This window comes from Bufo gargarizans, chromosome 1, assembly GCF_014858855.1.
Source record: "Bufo gargarizans isolate SCDJY-AF-19 chromosome 1, ASM1485885v1, whole genome shotgun sequence".
NCBI classification, from domain to species: domain Eukaryota; kingdom Metazoa; phylum Chordata; class Amphibia; order Anura; family Bufonidae; genus Bufo; species Bufo gargarizans.
Window position 1 is genome coordinate 455,212,407 of NC_058080.1, and position 14,572 is coordinate 455,226,978.

Sequence of the window (14,572 nt, forward strand, 5' to 3'; positions counted from 1 at the left end):
TGTCCATTTTCCTTCCCTAGTTCTCAGGCCTGATTCCCTGTTCCCCCCTTCCCTCCTATGCTCGGTGTGGTGTTTCCCTCCCACACTGAAGCTTGACAAACTGTTGTAATAGAGAATATGAAGATATGTTGCTAAAATCCACTGATGCTTCATAAACTTGGGCTAGTGTAGATGTACTTTGTATTATAGCAATTCTTACTACAGGTTTTAGTAACACCTTAAAGGGGATTTTCAGTAGAAAAAATATATATGTATACTGTAACTGTTTAGAATGCTGTAGAAAAATAAAGTAAGCCATGCTCACCAGATCCCCACTACTCCCACTACGCCCGATTTCCCGCTCCTCTCTACTTCCTGGTCCAGAGATGATGTGTTGACACAGGGGCATGTGACCACAGCAGCCAATCACTGGCTGTGGCAGGTTACCCACCGCTTCTACCTCAGAATTCCCTAATCTAATATATAATTTATTTATTTTTTAAACCAGATGACCTAATTAAGAATAAAAAGTTGCTTCCACTATAAAGTAAAATCTGATCAACCATTTAAAAAGATAAAAATTTAATTGGTAATTCATTGCAAACACGCATCCCCATTCCATGCACACAGTAAGGAGATGAGATGGCATAGAGGTCGGATCCTTTGCTGTAGACTAGAGCACTCACTGTGGGCCCATCTGTAATACATCTCCCCCTGGATCAGCCATGTGCAGTTTTTATCCACCAATATTGGTTGGTTTTTCAGAGACATAGGGTCTGTGGCAGGACAGTTAATACATTATAAACTGCATGTTTCCATGCTTACGACCACCCTGCAATCCAGCAGCGGTGGTCGTACTTGCACACTGTAGGGAAAGGCTTCAGCCTGGCGGCAGGGACTGTGGGAGTGCACCTAGGCACACCTGCAAAGCAGTTCCCATCCTTATCACCTTGTATTTGTGCTGCAGTGGTGGCCGTAACCCCTGGAAATGCACAGTGTTTAATGCAATGTGAAGATAAATCAAGCCAGCAAACAAAGCAATATGGACAATCACAATACAGATGAAACTCGAAAAATTAGAATATCGCGCAAAGTTAATTTATTTCAGTAATGCAACTTAAAAGGTGAAACTAATATATGAGAGAGACTCATTACATGCAAAGTGAAATATTTCAGGCCTTTATTTGGTATAATTTGGATGATTATGGCTTACAGCTTATGAAATTCCAAAGTCACAATTTGAGGTACCCTTTGCTCAGGGGGTATGGACTTATTAGCTGACTAGAGTGTGACACTTTGAGCCTAGAATATTGAACCTTTTCACAAAATTCTAATTTTAAGCTGGATAAATGCAATTCTTTTTATTTTGCATTACTGAAAAAAATGTACTTTTGCACGATATTCTAATTTTTCGGGTTTCACCTGTAGATTATTAGTAAGTGGCTTGTATTAACTTTATCTACATGATAAATGTCATTTCCTGAAGAAAGAAAATCCTTTAAAAGGGATTGTCCAGCTGAGACAAACTATTTAACTTTCAGTATTCGACAACCACTTAGTTCCAGAGGTGTATTTTCTAAAACTAATTAGTAGGACTTACCGGTTTGTCCTCCAATCACCATAGGTTGCACTGTAAGATGAAAGAGTTTGTCTAAAACAAGATGGAGGAAAAGCACCAATGGTTCTAGTCTGGAGGAACTTAGTTGAATTATGCTCAGTTTAAGCTCATGCTCTAAAGAGTTTTCTGTGATCTTTTGATCCAAGACGCGGATGGGGAAAGTCACAGGACCTTCCAGTGCATGGCAGAGAATGAGGAATTTCTCCAAGTGGTTGTCCTGAAAATATAGAGAATATTTATCAGTCTAGTCCAAAGCCATTAGTACGGCTCTGACGCGAGTCTACACATCAATTACTGTTGTGGCTACAGATGCAAAACTTCCTTTGATCATATGGATGCATCACCTCCAGAGAGCGGCCAATATTAATACAATAAATGCAAGGAAACACAAGCCCCTTACCCTAACCTGCTGCTGCAGACCTAATTTTAGAATAGTCAATAGTTATATACTAATTGTAGAGAGATAGATAGATAGATAGATAGATAATAGATAGATAGATAATAAATTGATAGATAGATAATAGATAGATAGAAAGAAGAGATAGATTGATAATAGATAGATAGATAGATAGATAATGGGTAGATAAGAGATAGATAGATAGATAGATAGATAGATAGATAGATAATAGATAGATATAGATAAATTGATAGATAATAGATAATATGATAGATCATAGATAGAAAGAAGAGATAGATTGATAATAGATAGATAGATAATGGGTAGATAAGAGATAGATAGATAGATAGATATTAGAATGACATGATACCTGGGTATGCACTGAAGAGACGGCCTGCACTTTCACATTAAACACGCCCTTGTGCCCTTCAACCCATTTAACAGGTGTGGGCTGCGCTGGTAATTTCTGTAAAGAATGCAAAAAGTATAAACACTTTCAAGTAAATCGTCACTTACTGTATATGTGGAACTAATAATTATAATTATATATAGTTCTATTAATTAAATGGTTGTAAGTTCAATAGCAACGTACCAATATATAATATTCTGCACCACCAATATACAATATATATTCTTTCCCGTCATGGCCAAATCTTCCATGCACCCTTATGCTTCATACGTGGGGAGTATAGGGCATGTGAAGCAGGAGCATACGGCCTCAGAGCAGTGGAGTAGGAACTGAGGGGGGCAGGGGTGGGGGCCTGGCTCTGAACTTCTTCTTTTCCCAATATGAATAAACTGCATTTTTATGTAGCCACCACTAAGGGGAGTTTAGTGCAAAAGAGATGATTATAGCTTCCATTGCAGACAATGGTAACTGTATATATTCCTAGGCACTGAGCTCTCCCTAGGGGTAGCTGCAGACAGACAGCTTTGAGTGAAGTGAAGCAGGAGATTTATCAATGTGTTTATGCCAGTTGCCTGGTGTAAATATACTAATATACTGAGAAATATGGTGTTCAAAATGAGCACTATATTTTGGAAGCACCTGGGTCCACCTTTACTGACACAGAATTGGATAAAGTAGGTGAGGCCGAGGGTGACCTTTTTTATTACATTTTTTTAAATTAAAATTTCTTCTGCTTAATGAAAAAGAACATAAATTCATCAAAAATCTTGGGTGTTGCCCTTTGGAAAATTGATGGTGCAGTGGGGTCCATACCCAGTTTTCTATGTGGCCCTATGAGATCTGTTTCTGCCCCTGCTTCAGGTCCTATGCACAATACAGTGTCTGCTCATGGACAATAATGTGATATAGAACTGCATCTATAATACTTCTAGTATGAAGCCATCCACCAAGCCTTCCGCATTCAGTAACACAGTATTCTGGTACAGTTACTATTACAATATACCTTGCTGCACCACAAGTAAGCAAGACTTTATGGGGATGGAAAGTTTACCTTAAAGCAGGCAAAAAATTATTTTTCAGTTTTTGCCTGGAGATCTCTTATAAAATTTTCAGCGGAATTGACCATTTCATCTAATTACTTTGGCCACATGCTGTGCTCACCTGAACACAACAACGAGTTACACAGGCACAAAGAATGGACCATGGTGGAACATTGTCAGGTGCTGGTTTGCAGGCACAGTGGCTCCTAGGTTCCCTTCTCCATTGACTATGTTCCCGCTGTATACAGATTCGATGTGGCTGTGAAGACAGAATGGGGGTGTTGTATAGCGCAGGGCTGGATGAATCAGAATGAACCTGACATCTAGATTCTAGTGACTAAGGATGTTATCCAGTCAAATTTGAGAGTCATGTACTTGTTACTGTTGCAACCCTGGAGCGGTTTGGGCCATCAAAGATCTCAGTAACTTATACAGCCAGGAGTGGAATAGGTGCCAGATTTCCCTGTTAAAGAACATTGTGTGAACAGCCCCTTAGGTTTTAGGACGTCCTGTTGTTTGAAAACCGTATAAGATACATTTCAGAGATTTCTGAAGACACAGTCCCAACAGTAGACAATACTGTGGCTGATGAAATAGGTTCCTGAATACACAAACTGCTGGAGTCAAATAGTTTCAACTGGAGAACAGACCACAAGGGTGCAGATATCCGAGTCTGCCAATGCCATATTCCAGATTTAAGTCCTGCACCTTCTCAATATACAGGATATAGTAATATGATTAACTCCTAGGAAATTCTTAGAGGAAAAGTATTTAGATTGGGGTCTTAGAAGTGCACTGAAGTAAAATATACCCAACCTATACGTAAAGCAGCGTAGGCCTCTGAAAAATTTGGTGAATCTTCTGCTGGCAGTCCTTTTGCTAGAAAGCAAGCTATAGGATAGCAAATTGACACCAGAAAATTGGCCTTCAGTGTTTAAGTTCCCCCTTTAATGCATTAGATTACAGGACAGTCAATTCCAAAGTGCAAGGAATTGTAGGGGTAAACTAATTTGCCTGTATAGAGCATAGCAAACGACCACAACCAGCCTCTGCGCTACAGGACAGCTCCGTTCTGAACGCCACATCCTGACAAATCTGTGAGTACAACTTGGTCAATTCTGGATTCACGCATGCAATTTTTGATGCAGGCTTGTAAAGCCAGGAATGAATGCTAAAGAATAAAATGTTAGGGTGGAGTTACACGTTTTAAGAAAAAGGGGTGTGGAAAGGAATGGGCCCATTGGTCCTGGGTCATTCTTCTTTATTTATTCCAGTAACTGATGTAAATAGTGATTGAAATATATGACACCTCAGTAGATTTAATTCCGGCGCACGGACTGCCAGAGGTCTGTGCCTTATAATAAATTACATGCCTCCTCCGGCCTCATCAAGACCTGCCCAAGTCCTGGGCTGCAGACGGTGGTCTTGAGTATTTAGGGCCATAGTGTTATTAAGAGAAAAAATAAGTCGTGTTTTGTAACACAATTATAAATTAAATGCACAGGTTTTTTTTGCAATCGGCTTCTTTACAGGAAAAATGGCAGAAAAAAGTTAATATTAAACATGAGGGACTATTTTTTTTACAACTGCTAAAAGAAAAAAAAAACATGCAAAAAAAGCTTTACGTCTTTCTACCCTCTTCCCCCATTATCAATTCCTGACTTTGTCTATAAAAACTGCATGTTTAAATCCAACCTTAAAAAATGCTTGGTACCTGTGTAAATCCCAAAAATGAGAACTCCACTTGTGTGGAATCTGAAAATCGGACCCTTCTTCTGGAAAACATGTTAGATTACCTCTGGAGAATGCATCGAGTAGTTTGCAGGCAGCTTTTCGGTTGCCACAGGGAGGCAGTAAAGTCCAGTCTGAAGCCGATCATTTTTCAAGATTGGCAACCACTAAGGAAGAAAAGCCCATGAATGTGCATAGCTTGTAACATTAAAATGGAGAAACTTGTGTTGGCCAGTCACTTACAGAATATCCAAGGACAGTTTCTACAGAAGTGGCAGGTTTCTGCTGGCAGCTAATATGGTAGAATGTAAACAGGAGGTGATGCTTTTCTGTAAGCTTTGCAGGTAGTTTAATTTTTATTTCTTCATAGAAATCAGGAGCCCTGAAATCAAATAATAAAATACCTGAATTCATTAAATGTAGTACAGGTGAAACGCAAAAAATTTGAATATCGTGCAAAAGTCCATTGATTGCAGTAATGCAAATTAAAAGGAATTACATTAATGCAGCTTAAAATTTGAATTTTGTGAAAAGGTCCAATATTCTAGGCTCAGTGTCACACTCTAGTCAGCTAATTAGTCCATACCCCCTAGGCAAAGGGTACCTCAAAATTGTGACTTTGGGGTTTCATAAGCTGCAAGCCATAATCATCCAGATTATACCAAATAAAGGCCTGAAATATCTCGCTTTGCAGGTAATGAGTCTCTCATATGTTAGTTTCACCTTTTAAGTTGCATTACTGACATGAACTTTGCACGATATTCTAATTTTTCGAGTTTCACCTGTATACACAATAATGCTACACATAGTACAGAAGTCTAAATCTTACATATACCGTACATCTCATACACTACTTATTTTCTATTGCTTAAATAGCACCAACATATTCATCAGTGCCCAGTAGATAAATATAATAAATTACACGGCCCCACAGTGTATGTATTAATATAATATTCATAGGATATAGGTGCAAGTATACTCTTTAGGCCTCATGCACACAGCTGTGGGTATTTTGAGGTCCAGAAACTGTCTGTGTTGCATCCACCCTTTGTGAGGAGTGGTTCATCTTCGGTGGCCAAGAATAGGTCATGTTCCATCTCTTTGCGGAACAGACATACGGATGAGGAAAGCACACGGATTATCCGTACCACGGACGGATGGGTCCGCAAAAAATGCTTACCACAAACAGAAACGATTGTGTGCATGAGGCCTCAGGTATAGGTGCAAGTATACTGGTATAATTGGAGGTATTCTGATGAGTATAGGCGCAGTATCACTGAACAAACTAATTACCGTTAAAACGTCACTTTTATTAATGATGACTAAAAATATTCCCACATCAAAAAACAATAAATACATATATATTAAAAATGTTGCAAAGGAGGCAATTATCACAATATGGGGTATACTGTACTAGGCATCACAGATGTGGTTACCACAGATGTGGTTACTTACTGTACATTGGACCTCAATAGTGGAGGGATTTCGTTCACCAGGTCACACTATGGAGGTACTTGGATACCAGATGCTGCAGTGCTATTCAATGGATCTTTAAACCCCCTGAATGGTTTATAGATCCACTGAGTAGCGCTGCAGCATCTGGTATTCTGGTATATTTTTAGTCATCATTAATAAAAGTGACGTTTTAAGGGTAATTCCTTTGTTATATTTACCCAGTTGTGATATATTTGTATTTTCATGAGTTTTTGAGTATAGGTGCCGGTAAACTTAAGTGCTGCAGGGCAGACCGACTCTTGGTTTATGGGCGCAAAGTAGAGGTGCGGGCAGGGCCGGCGCTTCCATAGTGGCAAGGGGGGCAATTGCCCCCGGGACCCCGAGTCCTTAGTGGCCACCAAGCCCACCACAGGGAAATGAACGCTTCCAGATGCCTGTGCTGTGGGGTAGGAGAGGGAAAGGCATCTCCCTGTTCCTCTGATAGGCTGCTGGCACAAGGCCCGCAGCCTATTAGAGGCCGGTGCAGGCAGCGTGATGCCGCCTGAGCCGTACAGCGCGGTACATAGGCTGGAAGAGGCCTGCATTGCATGGCTGTGTGATGGAGGTAAGTATAAGTGTTTTTTTTTGTTTGTTTTTTAATACCAGACTTTTACTGCCACATGGGGGAAGCGGAAGGCACTTGATACTGGCACATGGGGGGGGGGGGGTTGGCACTTGGTCCTGGCACATGGGGGGGTTGGAACTTGATACTGGCACATAGGGGGGTTTGGCACTTGATCCTGGCACATGGGGGTTTGGCACTTGTTACTGGCACATTATTATGAGGCACTATGGGGGCTTCTACTTAGGCCACAAAGAAGGAGTATTTTATAAGGGGGGCTCTGTGTGGTACTAGTATTATCAGGGGTATTATCTCTTTCTGCAGTATAGTATTGGGGAGCACAGCGGCACAGTATTGGTAGTAGTAGGATGACTTGTCCAGAAGAGGATGATGGAAAAGTAGTAAACTAAGATTTTTTTTTTTTGTCAAAGAAGGCGACAAAATGGTAGTCTGGTCTGAAAGGAGAAGATGAGGACAGAGAACATCTACATCAAAGGAGACGTCACTGGATATAAGAGGTATGGGGCTCTGTATTTCTGTAGTGATGGGGGGGACGTTAAAGTCAGCAAGTGTCGTGTGTGTGTGTGGGGGGGCCTTATTGTTTTTCGCCCCAGGGCCCCATTTCACCTAGAACCAGCCCTGGTTGCGGGTTAACTCATGGGGTATGGAGGCATGTATAGTTATGGCATGTAGGTACAGGCATAGTGCAGGTATACTTCTAGGTGCATGTATAAGCTAGGGGTATTAGTATTGATACAGTCTGAGGGTACTGGTGTAGGTATACTCACATGGTACAGGAGAAGACATGGTTAAAGGGTATAGGCATGTGTATACTCATGGGGTAAAGGGTCTTTATAAAATGTTCATTATGGGACCCTAGTAGCGGTCAAAAAATGATGCATGCTAATACAGTGGTGGCTAAAATGCATGAAAGAGAGAAAATAATTTACTTTTATGCCTTATAGTGTTCAGGGTATTTGGGATTCACAGATATCAAATACGGTGTTCACGGCTTGCTGTGGACCCATATGTACCTCTGTGTACCTTGAATTTTACATATAAGTTCAATTATTATTTTTTTCTCATGGATTACAGGGGAGACAAATGTGAAATGCTCCACAGCACACTATATTATCAAGATATTGTATTTTCAGAATTACCATACCATGAGGCCTTACAGCAATGAAGCTGTAGTTTGACTATTATCTGTCTACACTGAATCTACCGGATAACCTTCTCTGGCCTAGACCGCTCCCTAACCCTAGGCACACCTGTTACACAGAATGTTCCAGAACGTTGTTGACCCTGTTAGATGGATAAATATTTTCATCATTTGTTCAGACAAGTCTTGCCTTTTAATTAAGACACTGAACAGTTCAGTAGTAGAAAACATTGGTAAATATTCCTTAATGAAAAGATCTTATTTATTAAGTGCTGTCAGAAATACCATTGTAGAAGTTTGCTCTTGGTGGCTTGGCGTGTTCCCCTATGAGCAGTCCAGGTACATGTACAATTTGCACTGTGGCAAACACAAGACTTTCCACAGTGAGAATAAGCACTGCAGGGCATTTCATGGCCATGCATTTCTTTTTATTTCACATTGACTTGAGAGATGCCTTGGGAAAGATAGGTTCTCCTATAATTATATTCTCTATCCAGTCAAGCCCTTTTTCTAAAGCACACATGTCATAAATGGCCACATTTTCCAGCGATATATAAGGACAACTTAACCGCCACTTACTTGTTGTGATACGTGATAGCAGTGCATACCTCGTCCAGGAATTCTGGACCATTGGACTTCCCATAAATCACCTACATTGTAAGAAGATATCAGAATATGATTAACTGTAGTAAATTGTATTTTCACAGATGTTTTTCAATAATTTTTTTTTTTTTATGTTTACCATGTATCTATAAAGGAAGCGTCTTATAAAGACAATGCCTGTCCATAAGAGCACATATACATCATGCAGGGGGTCCTTTTGTATGATCCAGACCGGAGAGCTTCTCACATAGGACTATGGCTCGACTATTTATTCGGATGGGGACATGTAACACTACATTTCCCCTGTAGTGGGCACTGCAGAGGAAATGGCTAACAAAACAAGAGCCATAACCTTTTTACTTTTGCACTCGCATAGCTGTGTGAGGGCTGTTGTGAGTCAAGTTGCATTTTTTAATTACACCATTTATAGGGGTTGGCCACTTTCTGGCTACTTGTGACCATTGTGTATATAAGATGACTATATGACACTTACAGGCCTTTGCTGACTGTCTGTGCTGTTTGCTTTGATGTCTCAGGCCATACCCACTTATAAGGCAAATCGTATGTGCTGTCCACAAGTTAGCCACTGATGGAGGATCAAGTGACCAGGCAAAAATAACTCTTGACACATCACTCAGCCTTCTCCACTGAAATACACCACATCTGCCACCTGTACTTGCCCTGTTGGGAGTTTAGTTCAGGTGTACTATATTTGAATGGAGGAGACTGAGTGACCTGCCTGGTGACATGGCCCTCCATCAGCAGCCATTTTATGGAGAGCACAAAAAGCTTGGCCATCAAGGGAGAATTCTTTATGAAATATAGAAAATGGTGCAGTATATCAACAAAGAATATCTTACACATTGGTCAGCAGTAGCCACAAAGTGGCCAACCCCTTTATTTCACCATATTTTGTACTGAAAAACAGCAAAACATTCTTTGTGGGCTGAAATTGAAAAAAAAAAAAATGTAAAACTGACATGATTTTTCTGCTTTGTTTTTACAGTGTACACTTTGCACCAAACATGATATTACAACTTTCTTTTTTGCAGGTCAATATGACTGTGGAAAATTGGTGTAAATTAAAGGGAGTCTTTCACCTAATCTGAGCATTTTAGACCGCTCAGATCAGGTTATAGACTCTTTGACCCTCATTACAATGTTACCTTTGTTTTCTGTGTCTCTCGTCCAGATATTGAAAAAAACACTTTTTAATTGTATGCAAATGAGCTTCTGAAGGTGCCCAGGGGCGGCGTTATTGGGCTATGTGCCCAGAAAAACACACCTCTTTCAGCCCTCTGGCCCGCCCTTCTGTCCTATTACCTCCTTCGCCTCCAGCCGGCGGACGTCATTAGCGGCACCAGAGGACGGCGGGCCGGCTGTCTTTAGTTGGCCGGCGCATGCGCAATATGAAAAGCTGTTCCTCTGTCCATAATGGGCAGAGCAGTGCGCAGGTGCAGGCCAGTTCCCAGCCTGACTTCTTCTCTTGCTGCTAGTGACGTCCGCCGGCTGGAGGCAGAGGAGGAGGTAATAATAGGACAGAAGGGCGGGCCAGAGGGCTGAAAGAGGTGTGTTTTTCTGGGCACATCGCCCAGTAACTCTGCCCCCTGGGCACCTTCAGAAGCTCATTTGCATATGTTTAAAAAGTGTTTTTTTTTTCAATATCTGGACGAGGGACACAGAAAACAAAGGTAACATTGTAATGAGGGTCAAAGAGTCTATAACCTGATCTGAGCGGTCTAAAATGCTCAGATTAGGTCAAAGACTCCCTTTAAGATATATGTGCCAGGCCTGTCCAACTCGCCCACTCCCCGCCACACCCCCTTTTTTGGATAGTGGTGGAGGGTAGAAACAACACTTGCATTAAAATTTTGTCGCAGTGATGGAACACAGTGTTTGACTTTTTTAACACCAAAAAAATGGTTTAAGGAGATGATAAATCTTCCCCTAAGGTTGCTGTTTTGATTTCCTAAAGGCTCTGTGAAAGCTGGAAACGGATTTGGTTCTTTAGGTTGGCTCTCTGCTTTCCCCTAGCACTACTTTGATAAGACTCCACCATTAGGCTTCTCTTGTTAAATACAGCAAGTTCTGTGGTGCTCATATACCCCTCTCCAAGACCTTTGGCACAGTAACCACTGGTGACCTTCATCTAGCCTGCTCTAAAGATGGACAACACCATACATAATAATTAGGGGTGCATATCCCAGCCAAAAACCCATTGGAAATACATTTAATCCTGGAGTCAGTCATCTTTAATATTCAATAAAAATACAATTTCTTTTTAGCATTCTATATTAATAACATAGTAAGTCTCGCTTGTAGCATATGGGAGGTTAGTGTTAGATGATCTGGAACATTTGTGATACGATACAAAAATTCACATCTTCCAAACATTTACTAGTAAAAACCATAAAGAAGCTCCCATTTACTACAAAGTGATCCATTTGGAACACAGCACTGTTTTTGGCAATCCTAAGTATTGTATTGTGTGATCATTAATTCTTAATCAATTTTGTAGCCACTAATAGGTTTCAAACAAGTGGACTGATTGCTTCTCGTTTTGTACTCCTTCACATAAGTCTGGATAGTTTCCCTCGGATGGAAACTGGAACTGATCCCTTAGTTTTCTATGGAATCTTTCAAATATATCTGGCACATCAGTTGTAATGCCAGGTTGAGGACAATGTAACATTTGTCATATGTCACAAGTGTTATATTGTCCTCAACCTGAATCTTAATACCAAGGCAAAGTGGCTTGTTGGTGCCCTCCCTGGCAACCAGCACTTGGGGAACATGCCCCAATTGCTCCACACAGCTACGACCCTGGGCTAGGTGGGTAGGTTGAAGAGTGTTTGCTTCCTGTGTGTCTTCCTTACTTCCTTTTTGAATATAAAGAAGGTTTACCGGCAAAGCGTTCTTGGCATCTTCTCCACACATAAACTGTATTTTGATTGTTATATTTCTTGCAGATAAAAGCCGATTTGCAAAATTTAACCTCTGTGGATACACGTACAGAAGGTTTCTGAAAGACAAAATCAAATAAAAGACGAGTAAATGATTAACTGTAAACACGTTTTGGTGAGTATGAATACTGTTGGTGCTCAGGAATCAGTCAATGTGACTCCACTCTTGAAACAAAGGTATGTCTGCAGTTAGTAGCATCTGTAATGTTCATTTCGAGTAGACACCAGGAAGACTTCCAGCACATATTTCTGTAGGGCCCAATTGACCTGATTTATGCCAAAAGATTGGCATATCTCATTGGAGGCGACTTTAAGTCTATTTCTGAAGAGCTGATTCCAAATGAACTATTAGATCTTATTGATGATATGAGTGTAATGATACATTTTGTTGCTATGGGGGGATTTTACTTGATGGTCTTTTATATGCTTTTCTTAATCTAAAGTACACTGAAGTAAGATGCTCCAAATTTATCACGAGGCACAGCCTCTTAATAAATTTGTCGCACCTGTGCACAACTATAGCAAATCTATGCCTAGGAGCAGGTGTAGATTTATGCCAAGATTTACATCATTTTCATGGTGTAAATTAAAGAGGTATTCTAGGATTTTATTATTGATGGCCTATCCTGAGTTCCAACCCCTGCAGAGCAGCTGTTTCAGGGTAGCTCCAGCTCCGACAGTCAATGCCAGAACTACACAGCTCTGTCCATTGTGTAGTGGATGAATCTGGCTTCTACAGCGCTGCTTCCATTCACTTGGATGGACAGAGCTGTGCAGTTCTGGCACAGACTTCCAGTGCCAAAGCTACTGCAAAACAGCTGACTGGCTGGATATGGGGTGTACACATTTATGTTATTTTGCACATTTGCACTTTAGTTTAATTAATTTAGGTTGTCTATATTCTTCATACATTTTTCATTCCTCAACTGAGCTTTCAACTATGGAGCGCCGACATCATCTCTGTTGGGCACCGCGCTGTTCAGAATGCACACTTCGGGCAGCGCTGTTGTCTTTCCAGCAGGGGACGCCACGTTCCACTGTGGAGCGCATTCTTTAGTTACAAGGCAGGTGTTTCTTTGAATGCTAGAATTTCATATGTCATTGTGTGTTTATATATCTGTAATATTTGCAATTTATAATGATTTGTGCATTCGGCGTGGTTAGGGTGTATTGTAACACTTTTTTCTTTACATATGTTTTTTTGTATACATGTTTGGTTGGAATTGCCTGATCGCTCCTTCCTTGCATGCCGGGAGGGGAGATTAGGTTTACTCATTTTATTACATACACCTGTGGCCTCCTTTCTCATTGGTCTTGATCTCCTTTATATACTGATTCATACTCCCAGAAGATGCTAAGACGAAACATGCGTTGGGGAGTGACTCCTCTCCTTCCTTGGCTGGCACTATTTATGTATGTATATTATAAACTCAATTTTTTAGGAGGCACACTAAGATGTGCTTTGTACTGGCTTTTATGTCCTGATATTAGAAGATGGAATAGAGGGCACCTCGGTTCCCATAGTTTGGGTCCTTTACTTCTTGCTGTATTGTATACTTTTGATCTTACATGTTGAAGAGGGGTCTTTACCTGTCTCTATGTATGGATTAGGCCATGTTTTTATGTTTCTTATACTAGCAGAAGGACCCGGCTTCACAACACTGAACTCCATAGGAGACCGCCCCCTTATGTGTCCTCCACTGTTGCCTGCCCCCTTAACAGAGACCTCCACAGCACCTATCCCTTTAATAGTGACCTCCACAGTACCCCGTTCCCTTAACAGTGACCTCACGGTACCCTGCTGCCTTAACAGTGACCTCCACAGGAGCAGCTCCTTTAATAGTGGCCCCTGCCCCCTTAACAGTGGCCTCCACAGTGCCAGGCCCTTTAACAGTGACCTGCCAACTTAACAGTGACCTCCACAGTGAACGCCCCTTTAACAGTGACCTTCACAGTAGCTGCCCCTTCAATGGTGGCCCCTGCCCCCTTAACAATGAACTCCGCAGTGCCCGCCCCTTTAACAGTGACCTCCACAGTACCCGCCCCTTTAACAGTGACCTCCACAGTGCCCGCCCCTTTAAAAGTGACCTCCACAGTGCCTGCCCCTTTAACAGTGACCTCCATAGTGCCCGTCCCTTTTACAGTGATCTCCACAGTGCCTGCCCCTTTAACTGTGACCTTCACAGCACCCTGCATCTTTAATAGTGGCCCCTGCCCCCTTAACAGTGACCTCCACAGCGCTCTGCCCCTTTAAGGCTAGGGCTACATGACGACATGTGTTGTGCGACATTTTGTTGTACCAACAGTGACCAACAATTTTTATAATGATAGGCTATGATGTCGCACTGCGACATGCTGCAAATGCGACATGACAGTCGCAAATATTCCATCCAGGATAGATGCATGTAGCAGTGTAGTTGTGCCCTAGGTGTCGTGTAGCCCTAGCCTAAAGATCACCTACAGCAGTGAAGAAAAATGGCTGAGTTGTTATGGAAACCTGGTGTAAAACTGTGGGTATGTGGAGACTAAGGGCCTGTGAGCTTCTATTGGTTGATAAGGGTCATCTGACCAGGCTTCTATTGGCTAAGGCATTTTTTGTGAATATCTCACGCAG

The 14,572-nt window shown here is 41.4% G+C and overlaps 1 protein-coding gene across 1 annotated transcript in view; it reads right to left on the reverse strand.

Moving 5' to 3' along the window:
- DOCK8 (dedicator of cytokinesis 8) overlaps window positions 1-14,572 on the reverse strand; it is a 209,522-nt gene that overhangs the window by 83,687 nt on the left and 111,263 nt on the right. Inside the window, exons 15-20 of the mRNA XM_044272650.1 lie at window positions 11,900-12,017; window positions 8,972-9,042; window positions 5,418-5,556; window positions 5,240-5,341; window positions 2,365-2,460; window positions 1,580-1,814 (exon numbers count right to left, since the gene is read on the reverse strand). Of these exons, the coding sequence (XP_044128585.1) occupies window positions 1,580-1,814; window positions 2,365-2,460; window positions 5,240-5,341; window positions 5,418-5,556; window positions 8,972-9,042; window positions 11,900-12,017 (761 nt within the window). The remainder of the gene's footprint in view (window positions 1-1,579; window positions 1,815-2,364; window positions 2,461-5,239; window positions 5,342-5,417; window positions 5,557-8,971; window positions 9,043-11,899; window positions 12,018-14,572) is intronic.